Source organism: Pelophylax lessonae (assembly GCF_965119305.1).
Source record: "Pelophylax lessonae genome assembly, chromosome: 8".
NCBI lineage: Eukaryota > Metazoa > Chordata > Amphibia > Anura > Ranidae > Pelophylax > Pelophylax lessonae.
In genome coordinates this window covers 296,037,573-296,064,904 of record NC_138775.1, presented here as the reverse complement: position 1 = coordinate 296,064,904, position 27,332 = coordinate 296,037,573, and the positions used below count along the sequence as shown (strand labels likewise).

The 27,332-nt window shown below is 46.3% G+C and overlaps 1 protein-coding gene across 1 annotated transcript in view; it reads right to left on the bottom strand.

Moving 5' to 3' along the window:
* The window catches only part of BTBD19 (BTB domain containing 19), a 100,154-nt gene that overhangs the window by 17,897 nt on the left and 54,925 nt on the right, over positions 1-27,332 (bottom strand). The window contains exons 4-5 of the mRNA XM_082266409.1: positions 8,130-8,189; positions 768-836 (exon numbers count right to left, since the gene is read on the bottom strand). Coding sequence (XP_082122535.1) covers positions 768-836; positions 8,130-8,189 — 129 coding nt within the window. The remainder of the gene's footprint in view (positions 1-767; positions 837-8,129; positions 8,190-27,332) is intronic.

Here is a 27,332-nt window from a genome sequence, read left to right as displayed (position 1 = left end):
GGGGGGCAGAGGGGATGTGCACTCAGAAGGGGAAATTTGAGGAGGATTTATGTTAGGACGGGTGATTTTTTTTTCGTGGGGGTGGGGGGCGCATTTGTGCTGGGGGGATTTGGGGGTTAGAGGGGGCACAGACTTGCGCTGGGGGGAGGGTTCTGTACTGAGAGGAGGGGGCATTGACGCTTAGGGGGTAAGCATGCAGATTAGTGCCCAATTTTTTGTGTGTGTGTGTGTGTGTGGGGGGGGGGGGGGCAGTTCTGCTGACACATTATGCTTATATATCTTGGGGGGGGGGGAACGCAGTTTGGCATGTTTGCCCTGGGCTCTAGGTGACTTTGTTCCAGCACTGCAACACAGTAATGCATGTTCTGTGTGTTCCAGATGGAGCACTCAGATCACAGCGGGTCGCTTGCACTCCGGCTCCTCCATTCAGTAGATCCCTTGCATTGTAATCAACTGATGCACGGCACTCTGTGATTAGAGGAGGGGTGAAAAATCTCCCCTCCTCCAATCACAGAGCCAATTGTATCACTTAAAATAACGCAGGTCGTTTACTGAATGGAGGAGCTGGGGTGCGAGTGACAGACTGTGATCAGAGTACTCCAGTCAGAATTGTAACTCTAAGCTGTGGATGTTCGGTGCGGGGGGGGGGGGGGGAGTCGCACAAAACGTTGCAGCCCATGTCTATAGATCACACTTCATTAGAGGGGATTTATTTGTTAGAGTTCAGCTGTAAAGAACATTCAGCAGAGGACACTTCACTCACTCACCTGCGTGTGGCGCTCAATGAACGCCAGACATCGCTGCCGTAAGTCAGTCTGTCCGTAGGTGACCGCAGCCTGAAACAGCAAAATATATGACGGTGATTTTCATGCAAGAGGCAAAACAATAATTACCCTAAAAAATATCCTCTCTCTGTATGCCCCTAGCACAACCCCCCCCCAAAAAAAAAAAAAATCCCCCCTCCTAGTGCAAAACCTCTCTACCCCACTCCAAATCCCCCCCCCCCCTTTCCAGTACTAGTTTGCCTCCCACTACCTCCAAACCTAGCAATAATCCCCCCCCCCGCACAAATTTCTAGCACAAATACCTCCCAATCATCCCTACTACCACAAATCCCCCCTCCCTTTAAAAAATATTTCCCCTTCTAGCACAAATCCCCCCCCCCTTTCCAGTACAAATTCCCCCTTCCCAATCTCCCAATCTAGCAATAATCCCCCCCACAAATTTCTCCTGTTATCACAAATCCCCCCTTCCATTACAAATTCCCTCTCCCCCAATCTCCCAATCTAGCAATAATCCCCCCCACAAATTTCTCCTCTTAGCACAAATACCCCCCCCCCCCTCCAGTACAAATTCCCCCTCCCCCAATCTCCCAATCTAGCAATAATCCCCACACAAATTTCTCCTCTTAGCACAAATACCCCCCCCCCCCCCAATCGTCTGTCCCAGGTTGTCACCCTGGGGCGGGAGGTGTTTTATGACTACAGAACACTCCCACCCACCGATTATTTATAACATAGGTAGGAGGTGTTCTGTAGTCCACATGGATAGCTGGAAACAATGTAAATGATAAGAGTGCAGCACAAGAAGTGAGGATCTCACATACTAGGGCCATATTAGATAGCTAAAAACAATAAAAATGGTAAGAGTGCAGCACAGGGTGACAACGCTTCCTTCTCATACAGTATATTGAGTGAGCGTTGTCACCCCAGGACAGGAAGTGTCTTACTGGAAGGATCAAGAAGTGAAAGTAAAGAAAATAAATCTCCCCCCAAAAAAACCTGAATGCAGCCGCATGTAGAATCTGGTGATCCGACAGAACATGATTTGTTGTCGGGTTTAGATACACTTTGGGGCTCATTCACACCAGCGGAGCTGCATTGGGCACCAATGAGCTCTGAGCTTTTTTGTTTTCTTTTTTTTTTATATTATTTAAGAGATCTGTCAGATATGTTCAGGAATAGAACCCGCAAATCACCGCCGCCGCCCGGATCTTCTGATCGGATCGATGATAAGAAAGTTTTGAAATTCAGTAGAAAGGAATTGTGGAAATAACTGTCACTCAGCACTCATCCCTCTGCCGGCTCCGTACAAACAATGGCAGTTCCTTATAATCCTTCTGTTATTCTTACTTTTCATAACACAAGGTTCAGGTAGAGGGAAGAACAACCCGCGGTCAGCGCATGGGGGCGGAGCTCAGCTCTTCAACAGTCCGGGAACGCAGAGCGCAACATTGTATAATAGATGAGATTACCACATTATATATAATAAAATATTATACACCGATAAATGGGGACTTCAGTTGTCTATCTATCACTCTCTTTATCCCCCCCTCTCTCTGTACCTCTCTCTCTCCTCTCTCTCTCTTTATCCCCACTCTCTATCTCCCCCTCTCTCTCTCTCTTTATCTCCCCCCCTCTCTCCTCTCTCTTATCTCCCCCTCTCTCTTTCTCTCTCTCTCCTCTCTCTCTTTACCCCCCCCCTCTCTCCTCTCTCTTATCTCCCCCTCTCTCTTTCTCTCTCCTCTCTCTCTCTCTTTATCCCCACTCTCTCTCCTCTCTCTCTCTCTCTCTTTATCTCCCCCTCTCTCTCTCTCTCTCCTCTCTCTCTTTATCCCCCCTTTCTATCTCCCCCTCTCTCTTTCTCTCTCCTCTCTCTCTCTTTATCCCCACTCTCTATCTCCCCCTCTCTCCTCTCTCTTTATGCCCCCTCTCTCTCTTTCTCTCTCCTCTCTCTCTCTTTATCCCCCCTCTCTATCTCCCCCCTCTCTCTCTCTATTTATCTCCCCTCTCTATCTCCCCCTCTCTCTTTCTCTCTCTCTCTCCACTCTCGTTATTCCCTCCCCCTCTCTTTCTCTCTCCCCCCTCTCTCTCTTTAACTATCTCTCTCTCTATCTTTATCTCCCCTCCTCTCTCCCTATCTCTTTATTCCCCCTCTCTCTCCCTCTCTATCTCCCCCTCTCTCTCGCTTTACCTCTCGCTCTCTCTCTTTATCTCCCACCTCTCCCCCTCCGCTCTCTCTCTTTATTCCCCATCTATCTATCTATCTATCTATCTATCTATCTATCTATCTATCTATCTATCTATCTATCTATCTATCTATCTATCTATCTATCTATCTATCTATCTATCTATCTATCTATCTATCTATCTATCTATCTATCTATCTATCGTACTGTGCAAAAGTTTTAGGCAGGTGTGATGCCATAATAGTTGTTTTTAAATCCACCACCAAAATAGAAAGTAAATGAAGAAAACTCCAGCCAATAATTGGGGTGACCCCCCCCCCCCCCCTTTGCCTTCTTCTAGGTAGACTTGCACACAGTTGGTGAAGAAACTCGGCAGGTAGGTTGTTCTATGTACACCTTGGAGAACTAAGCACAGATCTTCTGTGGATGTCGGTTGCCTCCAATCCTTCATCCCAGACAGATTCAATGATGGTGAGATCAGGGCTCTGTGGGGGCCAAACCATCACTTCCAGGACTCCTTCTTCTTCTTTACACTGTAGATAGTTCTTAAAGTATAAGTCCACCCCCACACTAAAATCCCTACATCTATAGATCTCCATAATCTAACACTCACCTATCTTACCCTGTAAAGAAGAAATCAGTATACATACCTTTTATGAAGACGATCCGACCCGATCCCACGTTGAGCTGTAGCGGCTTCGCTGTGTAGGCGGGTGCAGAGGACACAGCCGACAGCGGAAGCCCCATAGTATCTCTATGGGTGATGTCACATCCCATTCATTTCACAGCCGTTGTCGGCCGTGTCCTGTGCAGAGCTTCCATTGCTGGAGATCGGGTCGGATTGGCTTCAAAAAAAGGTAAGTAGACTGATTTCATCTTCACAGGGCTAGATAGGTTAGTGTTAGATGGTGGAGATCTATGGATGCAGGGATTTTAGTTTTGGGGTGGACTTATCCTTTAATGACATTGGCTGTATGTTTGGGGTGGTTTGCCTGCTGCAGAATAAATTTGGGGCCAATCACACTCCTCCCTGATGGTATGGCTTGATGAAGAAATATCTGCCTGTATTTCCCAGCATTGAGGACACCATTGATCCTGACCAAATCTTCAACTCTATTTGCAGAAATGCAGCCCCAAACTTGCAAGGAACCTCCACAATGCTTCACAGTTGGCTGCAGACACTCATTATTGTAACACTCTCCAGCTCTTCCCCCACCAAACTGCCTCCTGCTACAGCCAGATATTTGACATTTTTACTCATCAGTCCGGGGAGCCTACTGTAATTTTTCTGCCCTCATGTTTTCCGTGCTTAAATTAATCTCTCTGCCTTGTTTCCAGGTCAGGGTGCTTTTTGGCTGCAAGTCATCCATGAAGACCATATCTGGCCAAACGTCTTCAGACAGTAGATGGGGGTACCTGGGTCCCACTGGTTTCCTCCAGACGTCTCTGGACAGTTGATTGGGGTACTTAGATCCAACTGGTTTTCTCCAGACTTCTTCAGACAGTAGATGGGTGTACTTGGGTCCCACTGGTTTCCTCCAGACGTCTCTGGACAGTTGATTGGGGTACTTAGATCCAACTGGTTTTCTCCAGACTTCTTCAGACAGTAGATGGGTGTACTTGGGTCCCACTGGTTTCCTCCAGACTTCTCTGGACAGTAGATGGGGGTACCTGAGTCCCACTGGTTTCCTCAAGACTTCTCCAAAAAGTAGATGGGGGTACCTGGGTCCCACTGGTTTCCTCCAGACTTCTCCAGACAGTAGATGGGGGTACCTGGGTCCCACTGGTTTCCTCCAGACTTTTCAGACAGTAGATAGGGGTACCTGGGTCCCACTGGTTTCCTCCAGACTCTTCAGACAGTAGATGGGGGTACCTGGGTCCCGCTGATTTCCTTTAGACTTCTCTAGACAGTAGATGGAGGTACCTGGGTCCCACTGGTTTCCTCCAGACTCTTCAGACACTAGATGGGTGTACTTGGGTCCCACTGGTTTCTTCCAGACTTCTCCAGACAGTAGATGGGGGTACCTGAGTCCCACTGGTTTCCTCCAGACTTCTCCAGACACTAGATGGGTGTACTTGGGTCCCACTGGTTTCCTCCAGACTCTTCAGACAGTAGATGGGGGTACCTGGGTCCCACTGATTTCCTTTAGACTTCTCCAGACAGTAGATGGAGGTACCTGGGTCCCACTGGTTTCTTCCAGACTTCTCCAGACAGTAGATGGGGGTACCTGTACCACCAATTCTGCGCTCATGGCACTGCTGGACATCTTCTGATGTGGAAGGAAAATAAGCAGGGTGTGTCTTTCATCCGTTGCATTAAGTTTCCTTGGCCGACCACTGCGTCTCCAATGTCCTCAACGTTGCCGGTTTCTTTGTGCGTCTTCAAAAGAGCTTGAACAGCGCATCTGGAACCCCAATATGCGTTGAAATCCTTGCCTGGGAGAGACCTTGCTGATGCAGGATAACTACCTTGTGTCTTGTTGCTGTGCTCAGTCTTGCCATGGTGTATGACCTGTGACATGAAACGGTGTTCCACAACCTCACCTTAGTAGCAGAGTTTAGCTGTTCCTCACCCAGTATTAAGCCCCCTACACAGCTGTTTCTGTTTCAGTTAATGACTGTGTTTCAACTTAAATATGAAATTGATGATCATTAGCAACTACTTGGCATAATTGGTTAATCATACACCTGATTCTAATCCTTAATCTCACAAAATCTCAGTACAAAGTGTCAGAATTGATTCTTGTATGAGGCCAACGGGTGGTCACACCAAATATTGATCTGATTTAGATTTTTCTTTTGTTTTTCTCTTTGTGAATTTAGTAAATTGATAAAAAATAAACAATTAAAATGTATATTTTTTTTTAAAGCATTTTTACTTTACAGCATTTCTTCACACCCGCCTAAAATGTTTGTACAGTACTGTATATCTATCTATCCAGTAAAAAAGCAAAGAGCTTATTGCAAAAAAATATTGGCAATGTGCGGGAATATTATTTTCCTTAATTGTTCCTTTGTATCATTTATAAGTAAGTTCGGAGAGATTTCTCATATTTCTGTTTAGGAGGGAAGGGAACCCTTCGAAAGAGTCAGGAGACGAAACTAGTCAGGGTCAGCTGGAAGTGACAACAGACAGACCCCCACCGGAAGTGACATTCTGCTGTCAGTAAGCGAGGGGATTGCGTGAGGCGCCGTCTAAGCGGCATAATGGCGGTTTTCTCACACATGTCCTTAGGAGGTATGATGGGCTTTCTGCTGTAATATTTTTGTGGCATTTTATTGGATTTTACTAAAAAGATTATATAGAATTACACTATTGGCTTTCCTTCTCATTATTATTGTCATTCAGATAAGAAACAGGAGTGGGTGAGTGTATTATTATTATTACTTATTATTATAAGTTATTGTGTTAGTTATATGTGTTTAAAGAAAGGACTACTGAGCACTCCTGTATCACTTTTATATCACATGGACACTTTACCCACTTCAATACCAGGCACCCCCCCCCCCCTTCCTGTCTAGACCTATATTTAACTTTCAGCGCTGTCACTCTTTGAATGACAATTACACGGTCATGCAACACTGTACCCAAATTACATTTTTATCATTTTGTTCACACAAACAGAGCTCTCTTTTGGTAGTATTTAGTCACCGCTGGGCTTTTTAGTTTTTGCTAAACAAAAAAAGCCTGAAAGTTAACAAAAAAGTTTTTCTTAGTTTCTGTTATACAATTATGTAAATAAGTAATTTTTTTCCCTTCACTGATATGCTGATGAAGCTGCACTGATGGACACTGCTAGGCGGCACTGACTGACACTGATAGACTGCACTGATAGGCTGCACTGATGGGCACTGATGTGGCAGCACTGATAGGTGACAATAATAGGCAGCACTGATGGGCATTGATGGGCACAGATATAGGCGACAATAATAGGTGGCACTGATGGGGCGCCACTTATGAGGCAGCACTGATGAGCACTGATGGCCAACGATAGGCAGCAATGATGGGCACTGATGGGTGGCACTGATGAACACTGATAGGCAGCACTGATAGGTAGCAATGATGGGCACTGATAGGTGGCACTGATGGACACTGATAGGCAGCACTGATGGGCACTGGTAGGCAGCACTGATGGGCAGCATTGGTGGGCACTGATAGGCAGCACTGATAGGTACCTATGATGGGCACTGATAGGTAGCACTGATGGACACTGATAGGTAGCACTGATGGACACTGGTAGGCAGCACTGATGGGCACTGATAGGCAGCATTGGTGGGCACTGATAGGCAGCACTGATGGGCAATGATAGGCAGCATTGATGGGCACTGATAGGCAGCATAGATGGACACTGATAGGCAGCACTGATAGGTGGCACTGACAGGCATCATTGATGGGCACTGATGGGGCTGCACTGATTACCAGTCTAGAAGTGGCCTGTGTGCATTGCCCCTTGCAGGCTCTCCTCTCCTTACATGCTGTCAGCAAGAGGAGAGGAATGCTGATAACCGGCAAATCCTGTTTACACTGATCAGCTGTGATTGGCCATTTACCCCAATCTCTGATCAGCTGTGATTGGCCCTTTACCCCAATCTCTGATCAGCTGTGATTGGCCCTTTACCCCAATCTCTGATTAGCTGTGTCTTAAGGACACAGCGATCACAGAGCGTGCCTCAGGGGCATGTGGGGAGGCAGGATTCTGGGGGGATGTCAATAAAGGCCCTCCCAGAAATGTGCGACTGCGCTGTAAGTAAGTAATAAAGGCACTTTTTGTTTCATGCTGAACACTGAATTTATGTTTATGACTTAAGTTGCACAGCGCTACCTTGTATCTAGATTATAAATGATGTGGATATGTGATTTATAAAATCCCCATTGGGACTGGGAAAACAACTGCCATTTAGGAGGTGTCAGTATCGCCTCCTGAATGCCTGTAAATCATCTCTAAACCACTAGAGGCTCCCGCCTGTGTGAAGGAGCCCTAAGCAGCCCATTTATCTGAATGAACTGCCAGGGAAAGTCTGCAACTGCGCCAAAATGTACGCAAAGCAACAATGGTGTTCATCCCTAATCATCGCTAGAGATGCACATCGATCAGCCAATCAGTGACAAGGAAGAGGAGACATGGCCCTGGCCTGTTATCTGACATCCAATATTTCTCACCTGCAAGGCTTCACAAACCATCTCCACCGACAGCGACTGACCGATATAATCAACACAAAGCTGCAACATAAACCAACACCGACAGTGAGCATCCAATATATTCATACTGATAGCCGCACAATGATACGCAACGTGTCTTATTTTATACAACATATTTAATAACTCTGACATATACCGCAGTGCTGTACAGAGATCACTGAGCCAATCACATCAGTCTCTGTACCAGAGGAGCTTACACTCTAATGTCCCCTCCCCAACAGTCTCTGTACCAGAGGAGCTTACACTCTAATGTCCCCTCCCCCACAGTCATATCAGTCTCTGCACCAGAGGAGCTTACACTCTAATGTCCTCTCCCCCACAGTCACATCAGCCTCTGTACCAGAGGAGCTTACACTCTAATGTCCCCTCCCCCACAGTCACACACTATTATTATTATACATTTATATAGCTCTGACATATACCGCAGTGCTGTACAGAGATCACTGAGCCAATCACATCAGTCTCTGTACCAGAGGAGCTTACACTCTAATGTCCCCTCCCCCACAGTCACATCAGTCTCTGTGCCAGAGGAGCTTACACTCTAATGTCCCCTCCCCCACAGTCACATCAGTCTCTGTACCAGAGGAGCTTACACTCTAGTGTCCCCTCCCCCACAGTCATATCAGTCTCTGCACCAGAGGAGCTTACACTCTAATGTCCCCTCCCCCACAGTCACATCAGTCTCTGTACCAGAGGAGCTTACACTCTAATGTCCCCTCCCCCACAGTCACATCAGTCTCTGTACCAGAGAAGCTTACACTCTAATGTCCCCTCCCCCACAGTCACACACTATTATTATTATACATTTATATAGCTCTGACATATACCGCAGTGCTGTACAGAGATCACTGAGCCAATCACATCAGTCTCTGTACCAGAGGAGCTTACACTCTAGTGTCCCCTCCCCCACAGTCATATCAGTCTCTGCACCAGAGGAGCTTACACTCTAATGTCCTCTCCCCCACAGTCACATCAGCCTCTGTACCAGAGGAGCTTACACTCTAATGTCCCCTCCCCCACAGTCACACACTATTATTATTATACATTTATATAGCTCTGACATATACCGCAGTGCTGTACAGAGATCACTGAGCCAATCACATCAGTCTCTGTACCAGAGGAGCTTACACTCTAATGTCCCCTCCCCCACAGTCACATCAGTCTCTGTGCCAGAGGAGCTTACACTCTAATGTCCCCTCCCCCACAGTCACATCAGTCTCTGTACCAGAGGAGCTTACACTCTAGTGTCCCCTCCCCCACAGTCATATCAGTCTCTGCACCAGAGGAGCTTACACTCTAATGTCCCCTCCCCCACAGTCACATCAGTCTCTGTACCAGAGGAGCTTACACTCTAATGTCCCCTCCCCCACAGTCACATCAGTCTCTGTACCAGAGAAGCTTACACTCTAATGTCCCCTCCCCCACAGTCACACACTATTATTATTATTATACATTTATATAGCTCTGACATATACCGCAGTGCTGTACAGAGATCACTGAGCCAATCACATCAGTCTCTGTACCCCCACAGTCACATCAGTCTTATACACTCATACATGGTGGAAATGATATTACAATGATGGTGGTTGTAGTTCAGGAAGATAACCTGTTACAATCTTCTGTAATATAAGGATCGGTATAATTAGGAGGGGAGAGGAGAGGGGAAGAGAGGAGGGGAGAGGAGAGGAGAAGAGAGGAGGGGAGAGGAGAGGGGAAGAGAGAGAAAGAGAGGAGGGGAGAGGGGAGAGGGGAGAGGAGGGAAAGAGAGGAGGGGAGAGGGGAGAGGGGAGAGGAGGGAAAGAGAGGAGGGGAGAGAGGAGAGGGGAGAGGAGGGGAAGAGAGGAGGGGAGAGGGGAGAGGAGAGGAGGGGAGGGGAAGAGAGGAGGGGAGAGGGGAGGAGAGAGGGGAAAAGAGGAGGGGAGAGTAGAGAGGAGAGGAGAGAGGGGAAGAGAGGGAAAGAGAGGAGGGAGAGGGGAGAAAAGAGGAGGGGAGAGGGGAAATGAGAGGGGAAGAGAGGAGGGGAGAGGGGAAGAGAGGAGGGGAGAGGGGAGAAGAGGAGAAGGGGAATAGAAAGGAAGCGAGAAGAGAGAGAAAGTGGGAGGGAGAGGAGGGCAGGAGAAAAAAAAGGGAGAAGAGAAGACAGGACAGGACAAAAAAAGATGAGAGGTGAGGAAGAAAAAGGAGAGGAGCACAGGGAAAAAGACAGGATAAGAAAGGAGAAGGGGTGAGATGATGGTAGATGAGAGGGGGGAGTGGCAAAGAAAAAAACTGAAGAAGAGAGGGGGGAAAGCAAAAAAAATAAGTGAACAGATGAAAAGGGAATAGAACAGAAGAGAAAAGCAAGAGGAGAGGAGAGCACAAGAAGAGGAGAGGAGAGGAGAGGAGAGGAAAGTACAAGGAGAGGAGAGGAGAAGAAAGCACAAGGAGAGGGGAGGAATGGAGAGGAAAGCACAAGGAGAGGAGAGGAGAGGAGAGGGGAGGAGAGGAGAGGAGAGGGGAGGAGAGGAAAGCACAAGCAGAGGAGAAGGGAGGAGAGGAGAGCACAAGGAGAGGGGAGGAGAGGAGAGGGGAGGAGAGGAGAGGAGAGGGGAGGAGAGGAAAGCACAAGCAGAGGAGAAGGGAGGAGAGGAGAGCACAAGGAGAGGAGAGGAGAGCACAGCACAAGGAGAGGAGAGCACAGCACAAGGAGATAAAAGCACAAGGAGAGGAGAGGAAAGGAGAGGAGAGGAAAGCATGAGGAAAGGAGAGGAGAGCACAAGGAGAGGAGAGGAAAGCAAGAGGAGAGGAGAGGAGAGGAGAGGAGAGGAGAGGAAAGCACGAGGAGAGGAGAGGGGAGGAGAGGGGAGGAGAGGAGAGGAGAGGAGTGGAAAGGAGAGGAGAGGAGAGGAAAGCACAAGTAGAGGGGAGAAGAGGAGAGGACAGGAGAGGAAGAGGAGAGCACAAGAAGAGGAGAGGAGAGGACAAGGAGAGAAGAGGAGAGGAGAGGAGAATTAATATGAAGGAAAAGGGCAAAAAAGAGAAGACAGGAAAGTAATTGGAAGAAAAAAAAAAAAGAATAAAAGGGAAAAGAAGGAAGAGAAGGAAGGAAACAGAAGGGAAGATTGTTGGAATTTGTGACTTCTGAACCTCAGACAGAGAATTGGAGGAGTTTGGAGACGCTGACATGTGAAGATTTATCTGATGATGGGGGAGGGGAGGGAATCACGGGTTTTATATATAAGTATTGGCGGAGGCTGGCAGGAAAGTTATGTGGTTTATTATGAGTGGAGAATGTTCTGTGCGGGGTTCCCCCGGCTCTCTGTACAGTGAGCTCAGTCATGTCAGAAGGACTGTGAGTCACGATGGGGATGAGACTTCAGGAGTCACCGCCACCCCTGACTGGCAGCACATGGCGGGACGGTCATACATGGCTGACCGCATGTCACAATCAATTCCAGATGGAACTAATTCACAGGGGGGGGGGGAGTCTGAAGATAGTCTCTATGAATGCGATCATCCTAAAATAAATGTCTATTCATTATTGTATTTATATATAGGTTGGGGGGAGGGGTCTATGTACTCATTGCCCTGCTTCCAGCTTAGTATTAGGACTGTGCTTTACTGTTCCTCTCCCAGTGCAAGGAAAATGTCACACCAAACTCCAGACTAAATTCCCTTTTCAGTGTTGGGGGACGGTATAGAATTAATATTTGGGGGGGGGGGGGCACAATGCTGCTCCTCCATAGATACAGTACAGTGAGTGAGAGTTGTCACCATGGGACAGTAAGTGTGTTCCTGGCAGGATGACCAGGTCAAAATAAAGAGAAAAAAAAAACATTATTAATAATAATAATACATAAATAATAATATAGTTAAATCAAATAAATGTAATAATAATATTAATAATAATACATAAATACGAATAAGGCTATGTAAAATAAATGCAATAATAATAACAATAATAAAAAAATAAGGGTTTAAAGCTAAATAAAATAATTGCTAAAAAGATAAATTATTATTAATAATGCATAAATAGTAATAAAGCTCAATCAAATAAATGTAAAAATAATAATACATAAATATTATTTATATACATAAATAGTATTAAAGTTAAATCAAATAAATGTAATAATAATATTAATAATAATACATAAATACGAATAAGGCTATGTAAAATAAATGCAATAATAATAATAAAAAATAAGGGTTAAAAGCTAAATAAAATAATTGCTAAAAATATAAATTACTATTAATAATGCATAAAGAGTAATAAAGCTCAATCAAATAAATTTAAAAATAATAATACATAAATATTATTTATTTACATAAATAGTATTAAAGTTAAATCAAATAAATGTAATAATAATATTAATAATAATACATAAATACGAATATGGCTATGTAATATAAATGCAATAATAATAATAATAAAAAATAAGGGTTAAAAGCTAAATAAAATAATTGCTAAAAAGATAAATTATTATTAATAATGCAAAAATAGTAATAAAGCTCAATCAAATAAATGTAAAAATAATAATACATAAATATTATTAAAGCTATGTAAAATAAAAGCAATAATAATAATTAGGGTTGCACCGATACCGGTATTGGTGCCGATACTGAGCATTCTCATAACTACTCCTGAAAATGCTCCAATACCCGAACCCAATACCTTTACGGTTGTAGTTTGAGCTCATACAAAATTAATGGACTGAAATCGCATTGAAAACAATCAAAAGCAATTTGAATAGGAATGCAGTGCGATTCCTGTCCGAATCGCATGCCGTTTACCCCACCGCTCCTGTGTGAACCCAGGCTTGTCATAGTGATTTCAGCCTGGGATAACACACAAGCGGTGAGGAAAACTGCATGCGATTTTGATAGGAATCACAACATATTCCTGTTTAAATCACATGCAATTCTTTGCAGTGCAATTTAAGCCTATTCATTTTCTATGGGCTCTAATTGCACGCAAAGGTATCGATAGTCGGTATCAGTGACTATTTGACCGAAAAAACATCGGTACTTGTACTCAACGGCAAAAAAACAGTATCAGTGCAACCCTAATAATAATAATAAAAAAATAATATTAATAATCATAATAATAATAATAATAATAATAATAATAATAAAAATAATAATAAGAAGAAAATAAACAATAATAACAAATAAGGGTTAAAATAAAGCTAAATAAAATAATTGATAAAAAAATAAAAGAATATTAATAATACATGAATAGTAATAAAGCTAAATAAATGCAATAAAAAAAAAATAATATTATTATTATTTTTATTATTATTAATAATAATATTAATAATAATAAAAATAAAGATAAAAAAACAATTATTATACATAAATAGTAATAAAGCTAAATAAAATGTAAAAGTATTAATAAATAAAATAAAAAAATGAAAAATAAACTTTAAATTGCAAACTTAAAATCCAAGTGTTCAGGAGGGCAGGATTTTCAATGTGAAGCTAAGATGAAGAACACGGGGACCTCAAACTAGCAGGTGGAATATTAAAAACCAACCTAAAGTTGGCCATACATTTAACAATTTTTTTTGTTTAATTTCCTTTAGATTTACCTTCAACTATATAGTGCAAGGGCCGGCCTGATTGCATAGAAACGGAAAGTGTTGAGGTTTGACCTCATATTGGGTTTTGGTAAATCTAATGGAAAATTGTACAAGAGCATTGTATAATGTATGGCCAGCCTTAAAAAAGTATTATTTTGGTAAAAAGAGTAGTTGATGCTTGGAACAGACTTCCAGCAGAGGTAGTGAGTCAAGGAACAGGAAGTGAATGTAACAATTTTTGGGACAAACATAGATCTATACTCAGACAAATTTGAATAAATAAATAAAAAGGGGGCGGAGTCGATAGAGCGCTTGGCCTTTTTCTGCTGTCACTCTTCTACGTTTCCAGATTTGGATTCTGGAGTCGGCGATGTGCGGATTAAATATATTGGTTTTGTGCATTTATTGTTGTTGGCGATGTGCGGATGATATACAGTGCTTTGCGAAAGTATTCGCCCCCCTTAAACTTTTCTACCTTTTGCCACATTTCAGACTTCAAACATAAAGATATAAAACTGTAATTTTTTGTGAAGAATCAACAACAAGTGGGACACAATCATGAAGTGGAACGAAATTTATTGGATATTTAAAACTTTGTTAACAAATAAAAAACTGAAAAGTTGGGCGTGCAAAATTATTCAGCCCCTTTACTTTCAGTGCAGCAAACTCTCTCCAGAAGTTCAGTGAGGATCTCTGAATGATCCAATGTTGACCTAAATGACTAATGATGATAAATAGAATCCACCTGTGTGTAATCAAGTCTCCGTATAAATGCACCTGCACTGTGATAGTCTCAGAGGTCCGTTTAAAGCGCAGAGAGCATCATGAAGAACAAGGAACACACCAGGCAGGTCCGAGATACTGTTGTGGATGGAGAAGTTTAAAGCCGGATTTGGATACAAAAAGATTCCCCAAGCTTTAAACATCCCAAGGAGCACTGTGCAAGCGATAATATTGAAATGGAAGGAGTATCAGACCACTGCAAATCTACGAAGACCTGGCCGTCCCTCTAAACTTTCAGCTCATACAAGGAGAAGACTGATCAGAGATGCAGCCAAGAGGCCCATGATCACTCTGGATGAACTGCAGAGATCTACAGCTGAGGTGGGAGACTCTGTCCATAGGACAACAATCAGTCGTATACTGCACAAATCTGCCCTTTATGGAAGAGTGGCAAGAAGAAAGCCATTTCTTAAAGATATCCATAAAAAGTGTCGTTTAAAGTTTGCCACAAGCCACCTGGGAGACACCAAACATGTGGAAGAAGGGGCTCTGCTCAGATGAAACCAAAATCAAACTTTTTGGCAACAATGTAAAACGTTATGTTTGGCGTAAAAGCAACACAGCTCATCACCCTGAACACACCATCCCCCACTGTCATACATGGTGGTGGCAGCATCATGGTTTGGGCCTGCTTTTCTTCAGCAGGGACAGGGAAGATGGTTAAAATTGATGGGAAGATGGATGGAGCCAAATACAAGACCATTCTGGAAGAAAACCTGATGGAGTCTGCAAAAGACCTGAGACTGGGACGGAGATTTGTCTTCCAACAAGACAATGATCCAAAACATAAAGCAAAATCTACAATGGAATGGTTCACAAATAAACATATCCAGGTGTTAGAATGGCCAAGTCAAAGTCCAGACCTGAATCCAATCGAAAATCTGTGGAAAGAACTGAAAACTGCTGTTCACAAACGCTCTCCATCCAACCTCACTGAGCTCGAGCTGTTTTGCAAGGAGGAATGGGCAAAAATGTCAGTCTCTCGATGTGCAAAACTGATAGAGACATACCCCAAGCGACTTACAGCTGTAATCGCAGCAAAAGGTGGAGCTACTAACTTAAGGGGGGCTGAATAATTTTGCACGCCCAATTTTTCAGTTTTTTATTTGTTAAAAAAGTTTGAAATATCCAATAAATTTCGTTCCACTTCATGATTGTGTCCCACTTGTTGTTGATTCTTCACCAAAAATTACAGTTTTATATCTTTATGTTTGAAGCCTGAAATGTGGCAAAAGGTCGCAAAGTTCAAGGGGGCCGAATACTTTCGCAAAGCACAGTATATTGGTTGGCGGCGATGTGCGGATGATATATATTGGATGGCGGCGATGTGCGGATGAAATGTATTGGTTTTGTGTGTTTATTGTTGGCGGCGTTGGATGGTTTCCGGTGGGGAATTCATACTAATTATGGGACAATGGTCCCGTCTAATGACAAGCAGCTGGAGGAAGAGGAAGACAGAATCCCCCTTTTCTCCAAATAAATTCACTTCAAAGTCTCCCAGGCTGACCTCCGGGGAACATCCGCAGCCGGAACCCATGATGTCATCGCCTTCCTCACCCCCCCCCCCCCCCCTACATCCCAGCAGGAAACTATCATCTCCTAAAGAAGTGCTCTGCCCTGAGTAAGAGGATGGGAAATGGGAGGACAATGCAATCTGCTGAGCCTGGACCCCCCCCTCCCCCCAATACACTGAGATCCTGAGACATCAACATCCAGTGTCACTTAAGGCATGCTAAATCACACAGATAATGGCTTTAGCATCCCCTACAATGTATCTAAATCAAGAGCAATATTCTCATGTCGCTGATTAGCTGTCCTTAGATGTAGCGGCTGCATTCCTTTTCTTTTATTTGGATTTTTTTTCCTGGTGATCCTGCCAGTAACACAATTCCTGTCCTAGGGGTGACAACACTCAGTATACTGTATCTCTGGAGGAAGAGTGTTGTCACCCCTAGGACAAGACTGGAGAACAACCCCCCCTCCCCCTTCTACATAACACCTTATTTAAGTAACAGAACCCTTTCAATGTATAAAAAATATTGAGTCACTCCGATCTAAAATGAGGTCTCATCGTCACATCAGAAGAATAGTCCAGTCATATCAGAGTACTCACCCCCCCCCCATCCCCCTCCACATCAGAGTCCTCAGTCCCCCCTCCACATCAGAGTCCTTAGTCGTCATCCCCTCCACATAAAGAGTCCTCAGTCCCCCACTTTCACATCAGAGCCCTCAGTCGCCCCCCCCTTCTTAATTTCCCCCTTCACATCCCATCCCTGATCCCTCCCTTTCACAACAGAACACCTGCCCCCCCCCCATCTTCACATTGGAGTCCTCAGCCCCCCCCCCCTTCCTTCCACATCAGAGTCCTCAGTCCCCCTCCCCCTTCATTTCCCCCTTCACATCACATCCCTCCCTTTCACAACAGACCCCCCCCCCCATCTTCACATTTAACTCCTCAGCCCCCCCCCCTTACTTCCACATCAGAGTCCTCAGTCCCCCCTCCCCCTTTATTTCCCCCTTCACATCACATCCCTCCCTTTCACGACAGACCCCCCCCCCCATCTTCACATTTAACTCATCAGGCCCTCCCCCCCCCTTCCTTCCACATAAAAGCCCTCAGCCCCCCCCCCCCACACACACACTTTCACACCAGAGTCCTCAGTCCCCCCTCCCCCTTTATTTCCCCCTTTCACATCACATCCCTCCCTTTCACAACAGACCCCCCCCCCCCCATCTTCACATTGAACTCCTCAGCCCCCCCCTTCCTTCCACATGGGAGTTCTCAGGCTCCCCCCCACACACACACACTTCCACATCAGAGTCCTCAGTCCCTCCTCCCCCTTTATTTCCCCCTTCACATCACATCCCTCCCTTTCACGACAGACCCCCCCCCATCTTCACATTGAACTCCTCAGCCCCCCCCTTCCTTCCACATGGGAGTTCTCAGGCTCCCCCCCACACACACACACTTCCACATCAGAGTCCTCAGTCCCCCCTCCCCCTTTATTTCCCCCTTCACATCACATCCCTCCCTTTCACGACAGACCCCCCCCATCTTCACATTTAACTCCTCAGCCCCCCCCCCCTTCCTTCCACATGGGAGTTCTCAGGCTCCCCCCCCCCCCCCCCACACACACTTTCACTCCAGAGTCCTCAGTCCCCCCTCCCCCTTTATTTCCCCCTTCACATCACATCCCTCCCTTTCACAACAGACCCCCCCCCCCCCCATCTTCACATTGAACTCCTCAGGCCCCCCCCCCTCTTTATACACACTTTCACAGAGTTCTGAAAAAGGGAGCGTGACTACTGAAACGCGTCAGCTGTCCAATCACAGGGACATGTTCATTTCTACACGCGGTGGACTCATTACATGCGATTTTTGCTCTTCATGTCTGTGAGTTTTTGGCATTTTTATTTCTTTGTTTTTTTTTTTTTTGGCGACTCTGGTGGGACCCAAAGTTTTTGGCATTTTAATAAAGGTTTTAAAGCTGTCCAAGGGTGATGCAGCGAGTGTTTGCACCTCCTTTTCTCTTTCATGTTCCTCTGATTTATACTGATGGTGAATATAAAGGTGGAGTAAAAACAACGCAGGACGCCAAGTTTTGGGGGGTGGGGGGGGGGGGGGGTCTGCACCAATCAGGTCTTTGTAGACCATGAAAACGCCAAATACAGCTTTTCTCTTTCTAAACAGATCTTCTAAATATTTAGACTCCTTGTCAACTCATCAATAGCACAGCTTATGCAGGAGCAGAGCATGGAAAGTTGTCACTGCTTTGTGGCAGTCCCTAGCAATCTGCAGATGGGGGGGGGGGGGGTCACCAGTGCCTGGCAGTTAAATGATCTGCGGGGGCGGGGGGGTCACCAGTGCCTGGAAGTCAGAAGATCTACAGGGGGGGGGGGGTCACCAGTGCCTGGAAGTCAGAAGATCTACAGGGGGGGGGGTCACCAGTGCCTGGCAGTTAGATGATCTGCAGGGGGGGGTCACCAGTGCCTGGCAGTTAGATGATATGCGGGGGGGGGGGTTACCAGCACCTGGCAGTTAGATGATCTGCGGGGGGGGGGTCACCAGTGCCTGGCAGTTACATGATCTGTGGGGGGGGGTGTCACCAGTGCCTGGCAGTTAGAGGATCTGCAGGGGGGGGTCAACAGTGCCTGGCAGTTAGATGATCTGCAGGGGGGGGTCACCAGTGCCTGGCAGTTAGAGGATCTGCAGGGGGGGGTCAACAGTGCCTGGCAGTTAGATGATCTGCAGGGGGGAGAGGGGTCACCAGTGCCTGGCAGTCAGATGATCTGCAGGGGGGGGGTCACCAGTGCCTGGCAGCCAGATGATCTGCAGGACCGGATTGCATAGTTGTTTCACAGCAACTCTTCTTTCCAGAGGCGACCTGCAGCCTGATGAACTACAAGTCCCAGCCGCCCGCCAACACCTGGAGGACCTTGTACCCCTCCAGGCCCGAACTGCTGCAGATTTATTCTTCATATCTCAGTGCGGCTGGGACTTTGGGTGGCCGAACAGATGGAAAGATTTAATGTTTCCTGTTCTGCTGGTCGAGTTTTCTGGAAATCTCTCATTTTAGAGACTTTTCCCATGAACCCGCGTGAGACCCCCCAACCCCTCCCCCCACCCTAAATGTCTGCTTGTCCACCCCCCCCCCCCCCCCACTGCCTCTGAGCAAGTCATATCCTATTCAGTATCAGGTCCCAGGCCCTCCACATGATCTCTTTAAGGAAAACTCGTCCTTATTTCTAGAATGCCTGGCTGTCCCCGGCTTCACTACTGTCACTGTCTGACCCGCCATAAGGCGGAACTCCGGGCAAAACTTTCATTTGAATATATATTCCTCAATAGCCACAAAAAGAATATGAATCCACTTTGTAAGCACCAAATGTCTTTGCACATCCAGATATTACCTTGTAAAAGTAGCAGTGACATCCTCACCGTGCTATACATATAGCAGAGCTGTGGGAGGAGCCCAACAGGCTCCACCCAATACAGAAAACTACAGGAGGGGGCGGAGACAAGACCAGTCACCCTGCACAAGGAGAGAGACCAGAGCTGTGGGAGGGGCCCATCAGTCTCCACCTACTAAAGAAAACTACAGAAGGGGGTGGAGACAAGACCAGTCACTCTGCACAAGGAGAGAGAGCAAAGTTTTCGGAGGGGCCCAGCAAGCTCCACCCACTGCAGAAAACTACAGGAGGGGGTGGAGATAAGTTCAGTCACTCTGCACAAGGAAAGAGAGAGAGAGAGAAGAGCTGTGGGAGGGGCCAGCAGGCTCCATCCACTATAGGCTGCCTGCAGAAAAAACAAATGAGGGGGCGGAGACATGACAAGTCACTCTGCACAAGGAAAGAGATTGAAGAGCTGTGGGAGGGGCCCAACAGGCTCCACCTACTATAAATAACTACAGGAGGGGGCGGAGACAAGACCAGTCACTCTGCACAAAGAAAGAGAGTGCAGAGCTGAGGGAGGAGCCCAGCAAGCTCCACCCACTATAGATAACTACAGGAGGGGGCGGAGACCAGACCAGTCACCCTGCACAAAGAGAGAGAGCAGCAGTGAGATGTCTTTATTACAGGAAAGTCTCACACTGGATCACTGCACAGATCTGGAAGAAATACACAAAGATCGAGATTCAGGAAGAGCACACGAGGAATGGATTTATGATGAATGGATATACAGTATCTGACAAAAGTAAGTACACCCCTCACATTTCTGTAAATATTTTATTCTATCTTTTCATGTGACAACACTGAAGAAATGAGACTTTGCTACAATGTAAAGTAGTGAGTGTACAGCTTGTATAACAGTGTAAATTTGCTGTCCCCTCAAAATAACTCAACACACAGCCATTAATGTCTAAACCGCTGGCAACAAAAGTGAGTACACCCCTAAGTGACAATGTCCAAATTGGGCCCAAAGTGTGAATATTTTGTGTGGCCACCATTATTTTCCAGCACTGCCTTAACCCTCTTGGGCATGGAGTTCACCAGAGCTTCACAGGTTGTCACTGGAGTCCTCTTCCCCTCCCCCATGATGACATCACAGAGCTGGTGGATGTTAGAGACCTTGCGCTCCTCCACCTTCCCTTTGAGGATGTCCCACAGATGCTCAATAGGGTTTAGGTCTGGATACATGCTTGGCCAGTCCATCACCTTTACCCTCAGCTTCTTTAGCAAGGCAGTGGTCATCTTGGAGGTGTTTGGGGTCGTTATGTTGGAATATTGCCCTGCCCCCCAGTCTCTGAAGGGAGGGGATCATGCTCTGCTTCAGTATGTCACAGTACATGTTGGCATTCATGGTTCCCTCAATGATCTGTAGCTCCCCAGTGCCGGCAGCACTCATGCAGCCCCAGACCATGACACTCCCACCACCATGCTTGACTGTAGGAAGACACACTTGTCTTTGTACTCCTCACCTGGTTGCCGCCACACACACCTGACACCATCTGACACCAAATAAGTTTATCTTGGTCTCATCAGAGCACAGGAGATGGTTCCAGTAATCCATGTCCTTAGTCTGCTTGTCTTCAGCAAACTGTTTGCAGGCTTTCTTGTGCATCATCTTTAGAAGAGGCCTCCTTCTGGGATGACAGCCATGCAGACCAATTTGATGCAGTGTGCGGCGTATGGTCTGAGCACTGACAGGCTGACCCCCCACCCCTTCAACCTCTGCAGCAATGCTGGCAGCACTCATACGTCTATTTCCCAAAGACAACCTCTGGATATGACGCTGAGCACGGCACTCAACTTCTTTGGTGGACCATGGTGAGGCCTGTTCTGAGTGGAACCTGTCCTGTTATACCGCTGTATGGTCTTGGTCACCGTGCTGCAGCTCAGTTTCAGGGTCTTGGCAATCTTCTTATAGCCTAGGCCATCTTTATGTAGAGCAACAATTCTTTTTTTCAGATCCTCAGAGAGTTCTTTGCCATGAGGTGCCATGTTGAACTTCCAGTGACCAGTATGAGAGAGTGAGAGCGATAACACCAAATGTAACACACCTGCTCCCCATTCACACCTGAGACCTTCTAACACTAACGAGTCACATGACACCAGGGAGGGTAAATGGCTAATTGGGCCCAATTTGGACATTGTCACTTAGGGGTGTACTCACTTTTGTTGCCAGCGGTTTAGACATTAATGGCTGTGTGTTGAGTTATTTTGAGGGGACAGTAAATTTACACTGTGAGAGCCGGTTCACACTACTCCGACTTGTCAGGCGACTTGGTCGCCTGAAAAGTAGTGCTACATGCTGTGCAATGGAACCTTTCTAATCAGAGCGACTCAAGGCACTCCGACTTAGAAAAAGGTTCCTGCACTATTTTTTGGTGAAGTCGGAGCGACTCGCATTGACTTCTATTATGAGAAGTCGTTTGCAAGCCGCGATGAAGTCGTGCTGCACGGGCGACTTCAAAGTCGCCCCAAAGTCGGGGCGACTTTAAATAGTGGTAGTGTGAACCGGCTCTTATACAAGCTGTACACTCACTACTTTACATTGTAGCAAAGTGTAATTTCTTCAGTGTTGTCACATGAAAAGATAGAATAAAATATTTACAGAAATGTGAGGGGTGTACTTACTTCTGTGAGATACTGTATAAAGGATATTTATGATAAATGGATTTGGACAATGTTTTCTTAGTTCGGCATTAAGGTATTTGCCAGTAAGTGAGTGGCGGGTGAATGGACGGTTGATTGAAGAGGTATGTATAGGGATGGGTGGGGGTGGGGTGCTCTATGTGTGCATAGTTGCTTATGGAAGTGGGGGGAGGAGCCTTAGTGTAATCGGAATTAAAACAAAAAAAAAATGCTTGAAAGATACAGAAGTACATTGTCAGACATGGATACATTGTTACAGCTTTCTTCAGGAATTGCTGTAAAATCCTCCCCCTTCAGTCTTGCACAGGTGTAGCGGCTCTTCCCCCTTCAGTCTTGCATAGGTGTAGTGGCTCCTCCCCCTCCAGTCTTGCACAGTTGTAGTGGCTCCTCCCCCTCCAGTCTTGCACAGGTGTAGCAGCTCCTCCCCCTCCAGTGTTGCAAAGGTGTAGCGGCTCCTCCCCCTTCAGTCTTGCACAGGTGTAGCGGCTCCTCCCCTCCAGTCTTGCACAGGTGTAGCAGCTCCTCCCCATCCAGTCTTGCACAGGTGTAGCAGCTCCTCCCCCTCCAGTCTTGCACAGGTGTAGCGGCTCCTCCCCCTCCAGTCTTGCACAGGTGTAGCAGCTCCTCCCCCTCCAGTCTTGCACAGGTGTAGCGGCTCCTCCCCCTCCAGTCTTACACAGGTGTAGCAGCTCCTCCCCCTCCAGTCTTGCACAGGTGTAGCCGCTCCTCCCCCTCCAGTTTTGCACAGGTGTAGTGGCTCCTCCCCCCTCCAGTCTTGCACAGGTGTAGCAGCTCCTCCCCCTCCAGTCTTACACAGGTGTAGCAGCTCCTCCCCCTCCAGTCTTGCACAGGTGTAGCGGCTCCTCCCCCTCCAGTCTTGCACAGGTATTGCGGCTCCTCCCCCTCCCGTCAGTCTTGCACAGGTGTAGCGGCTCCTCTCCTGGACTCTGATTTCCCCGCACACTGTGAGCTTCTCGGGTTCGGCACATAGCGGATCGGGTGAACAGATTATTGGGTGGGGCTGGGGAAGACCCAGCTGTCATGGTACACGTGGGTACCAATGACATAGGCAGAGGAAGACGGAGAGTCCTAAACGATTTCAGGGACTTAGGCGCTAAGTTGAGGACTAGGACCTCCAAGGTAATATTTTCCGAAATACTACCTGTACCTCGAGCCACACCAGAGAGGCAGCGGGAGATTAGGGAAGTTAACGAGTGGCTGAGGAGCTGGTGTAGTAAGGAGGGTTTCGGGTTCCTGGAGAACTGGGCCGACTTCTCAGTCGGTCACCGGCTCTTTGGTAGGGACGGATTGCACCTAAATGGGGTGGGTGCAGCCGTACTGGGTGCGAGGATGGCCGAAAAGTTAGAGGGGCTTTTAAACTAGGGAATGGGGGGGAGGGTACAGATGTAGAATTACCCAGTGGAAAGCAAGTTTCAGAGGGCAGAAATGGGGGCATTAGCGATAGGGTGTGCGGAGCTCCTATACCCAGGGTGGGTACGGGGAAAAATCAAGAGAGCAGCCTAAAAACATCAAAAGAGGATAAATATAACCGATCAAAATTACGAGGTTTGTATACCAATGCCAGAAGCCTGGCCAACAAGATGGGAGAGCTGGAGCTGCTGATATTTGAGGAGGACTTAGATTTTGTGGGGATAACTGAGACTTGGTTTGACAGCTCTCATGACTGGATGGCGTCCATTCAGGGGTATTCCCTTTATCGCAGAGATAGAGAAAGTAAAAAAGGGGGAGGGGTATGTTTGTATATTAAGAACAGTATACAGGTAAATATGAGGGATGATATTAATAATGGAGCTATGGACGAGGCAGAATCCCTATGGGTAGAGCTTCAAAGGGAAGGCACGGCGGGGAAGGTAATATTGGGCGTATGCTATAGGCCCCCCAACCAGAGGGAGGAGGGTGAGGCGGACCTCATGTTACAGATAGGATTGGCAGCAAGGATGGGAAATGTCATTATAATGGGGGACTTTAATTATCCAGATATAGACTGGGCAGAAGGAACCGCACACTCAGCCAAGGCTCGGCAGTTCCTAAATGTTTTGCAGGACAATTTCATGGGTCAGATGGTGAATGCACCGACAAGAAGCAATGCGGTACTTGACCTACTGATTACCAACAATACAGACCTGATCACGGATATAGAAATACGGGACAACTTAGGGAACAGTGACCATAGGTCAATTGGTTTCAGTATTAATTACAGTAATAGGAAACACAAGGGTAATATAAGGACACTGAATTTCACAAGAGCCAATTTCCCTAAACTGCGCTCGCTGCTAGAAAATATCAAATGGGATAGAACCCTGGGAACAAAGAACACGGAGGAAAAATGGGAGTGCTTCAAGAGCATACTTAACAAGGGAGTGGGCCAGTGCATTCCACAGGGAAATAAATTTAAAAGAGCAAAACTAAACCCTGGGTGGCTAAACTCCAACATTAAAATGTATATTAGAGCTAAAGAAAAGGCCTTCAAAAAATACAAGACTGAGGGGTCATTGGCAGCATTTAGGCACTACAAAGAGTGTAATAAGAAATGTAAAGATGAAATCAGGGCGGCTAAAATAGAACACGAGAGACATATAGCGGAGGAGAGCAAAAAGAACCCCAAGAAGTTCTTTAAGTATATAAACAGTAAGAAAGCCAGGCCAGAGCACATTGGCCCCATAAAAGATGATAAAGGAAAAATGGCCACTGAGGACAGAGAAAAGGCGGAAGTGTTAAATAATTTCTTTTCTTCAGTCTTCACAAAAGAATCGGGGGGCTACACGAAACCCGCTTGTAAGGCCGAACTAAATAATACACCTCAGGAAGTGCCGCCATGGCTAACAGAGGATAGACTTAGAGCTAAACTAGAGAAACTTAACATAAATAAATCCCCGGGACCGGATGGCTTGCACCCGAGGGTTCTTAATGAGCTCAGCCAGGTGATTGCCAGACCATTATTCTTGATCTTTAAGGATAGTTTACAGACGGGTATGGTGCCAGCTGATTGGAAAAAAGCCAACGTGGTACCAATATTTAAAAAGGGGCCGAGATATATCCCGGGTAACTATAGGCCGGTCAGCCTAACATCAGTAGTCTGCAAAATTTTGGAGGGGATGATAAGGGACCACATACAAGACTTTAGTAATGAAAATGGTATTATAAGTAGAAATCAGCATGGATTCATGAAAAATCGTTCGTGCCAAACCAATCTGTTAACCTTCTACGATGAAGTGAGCTGCCACCTAGATAAAGGTAAGCCTGTGGATGTGGTGTATCTGGACTTCGCAAAGGCCTTTGACACCGTTCCTCACAAACGCTTACTGTACAAACTAAGGAAGGTAGGTATGGATCATAAGGTGAGTACCTGGATAGAGACCTGGCTCCAGGGGAGAGTCCAGAGGGTGGTGATTAATGGGGAGTACTCGGATTGGGCGGGTGTGGAAAGTGGGGTCCCCCAGGGTTCTGTCCTGGGACCAATCCTGTTTAATTTATTCATAAATGATCTAGAGGAGGGGATATCGAGTACAATCTCAGTATTTGCAGATGATACTAAATTAGGCATGCCAATATCTTCTATGCAGGATGTGGAAATCTTGCAAGCAGACCTGAACAAAATAACGGGGTGGGCAACTACATGGCAGATGAGGTTTAATGTAGAAAAATGTAAAGTAATGCACTTGGGTGCCAGAAACCAGAAAGCAAGCTATTCACTAGGGGGTGAACCTCTGGGTGAGTCTAGGATGGAAAAGGACTTGGGGGTACTGGTAGACAACAGGCTTGGCAGTGGCATGCAATGCCAAGCCGCCGCAAGCAAAGCCAACAGAATACTGGGATGTATAAAAAGGGGGATTCACTCCAGAAATAAAGAGATTATTCTCCCGCTCTACAAGACTCTGGTCCGGCCACATCTGGAGTATGCTGTCCAGTTCTGGGCACCGGTCCGCAGGAAGGATGTGCTGGAACTGGAGAAAGTCCAGAGGAGGGCAACAAAAATAATTAGGGGAATGGAGGACATCGGCTATGAGGAAAGACTACAAGCACTGAACCTATTCTCTCTGGAGAAGAGACGATTGAGGGGGGATATGATATCAACGTACAAATACTGTACTGGCGACCCTAGCATAAGGAACAAACTATTCAGAGAAAGGGAATACAATAAGACACGTGGCCACTCACTAAAACTTGAGGAAAGGCGGTTTAACCTTAAAGTGCGTAAGGGGTTCTTCACTGTAAGAGCGGTAAGGATGTGGAATTCTCTTCCACAAGCAGTCGTATCAGCGGGGAGCATAGATAGTTTCAAAAAACTATTAGATGTACACCTTAAAGACCACAACATACAGGGGTACACAATGTACGGTTAAAAGCAAACACACACGCATCATGGGTTGGACTGGATGGACTTGTGTCTTTTTTCAACCTCACTAACTATGTAACTATGTAACAATGTGCATTAGAAGCTGCAGCAAGTCAGATAGAGCCCCGCCTCCTTTCCTGGCTGGAGGACATTCAGCAGCATCTGGCTCTTTCCTCCCCAGCCTGACTGTCCCTGGCCCCGCCCCTTTCATTCATTGGACTCTGTTCCTTCAACCATGGAGGATCAGCATCACATGTGGGAGTTAACTATGCAAATACAGCTTTCCTAGGAATGCCCACTCCTCTAGACTGACCCTGTCACGCAGCAAAACACTGCACAGAAAATTCTTGTTATGCTGCGCATTTCGAAAAAGGCACGGCGACGTGCGGCCAATGATTGGCGCATTTGCGTTTCCATTTATGCTGCGTTTGCATTTGCGTGTTTCCGAACATGCAGCAGCTTGCTCAGAAAACGTGCGCCTTTCAGTGCGTTTTGGAAACTCCTACTTTGTTTGCATTGCCATTGGGGTGACACAAGCGCGATGCGTGTCTGCAGCGCATTTCCTCTATGGGCTGCTGTGCATTCAGAAACATTTATATTGGAATGTGGCCTAAATGTCAGTGACCCCCCAATCACGGTTAGCAGACGTGTGTTTTGCCATGCGACAAAACGTGCTACAAGCGCATCGCAAATGCGCACCCAAAAACTGAACGCTCCACGACCGAAAACATTTTTGAGCTACTTTGTGACGCACGTTCATGCTTGAAAAACGCAAGTGGGAAAATGCGTTTTTGTTTTGCTTAGGTGTGGAATGGAATGTGATTGGGAGGAAGTTTTTAGGCAGCAGAGAGGAGAGGGGAGGGTTAAAAA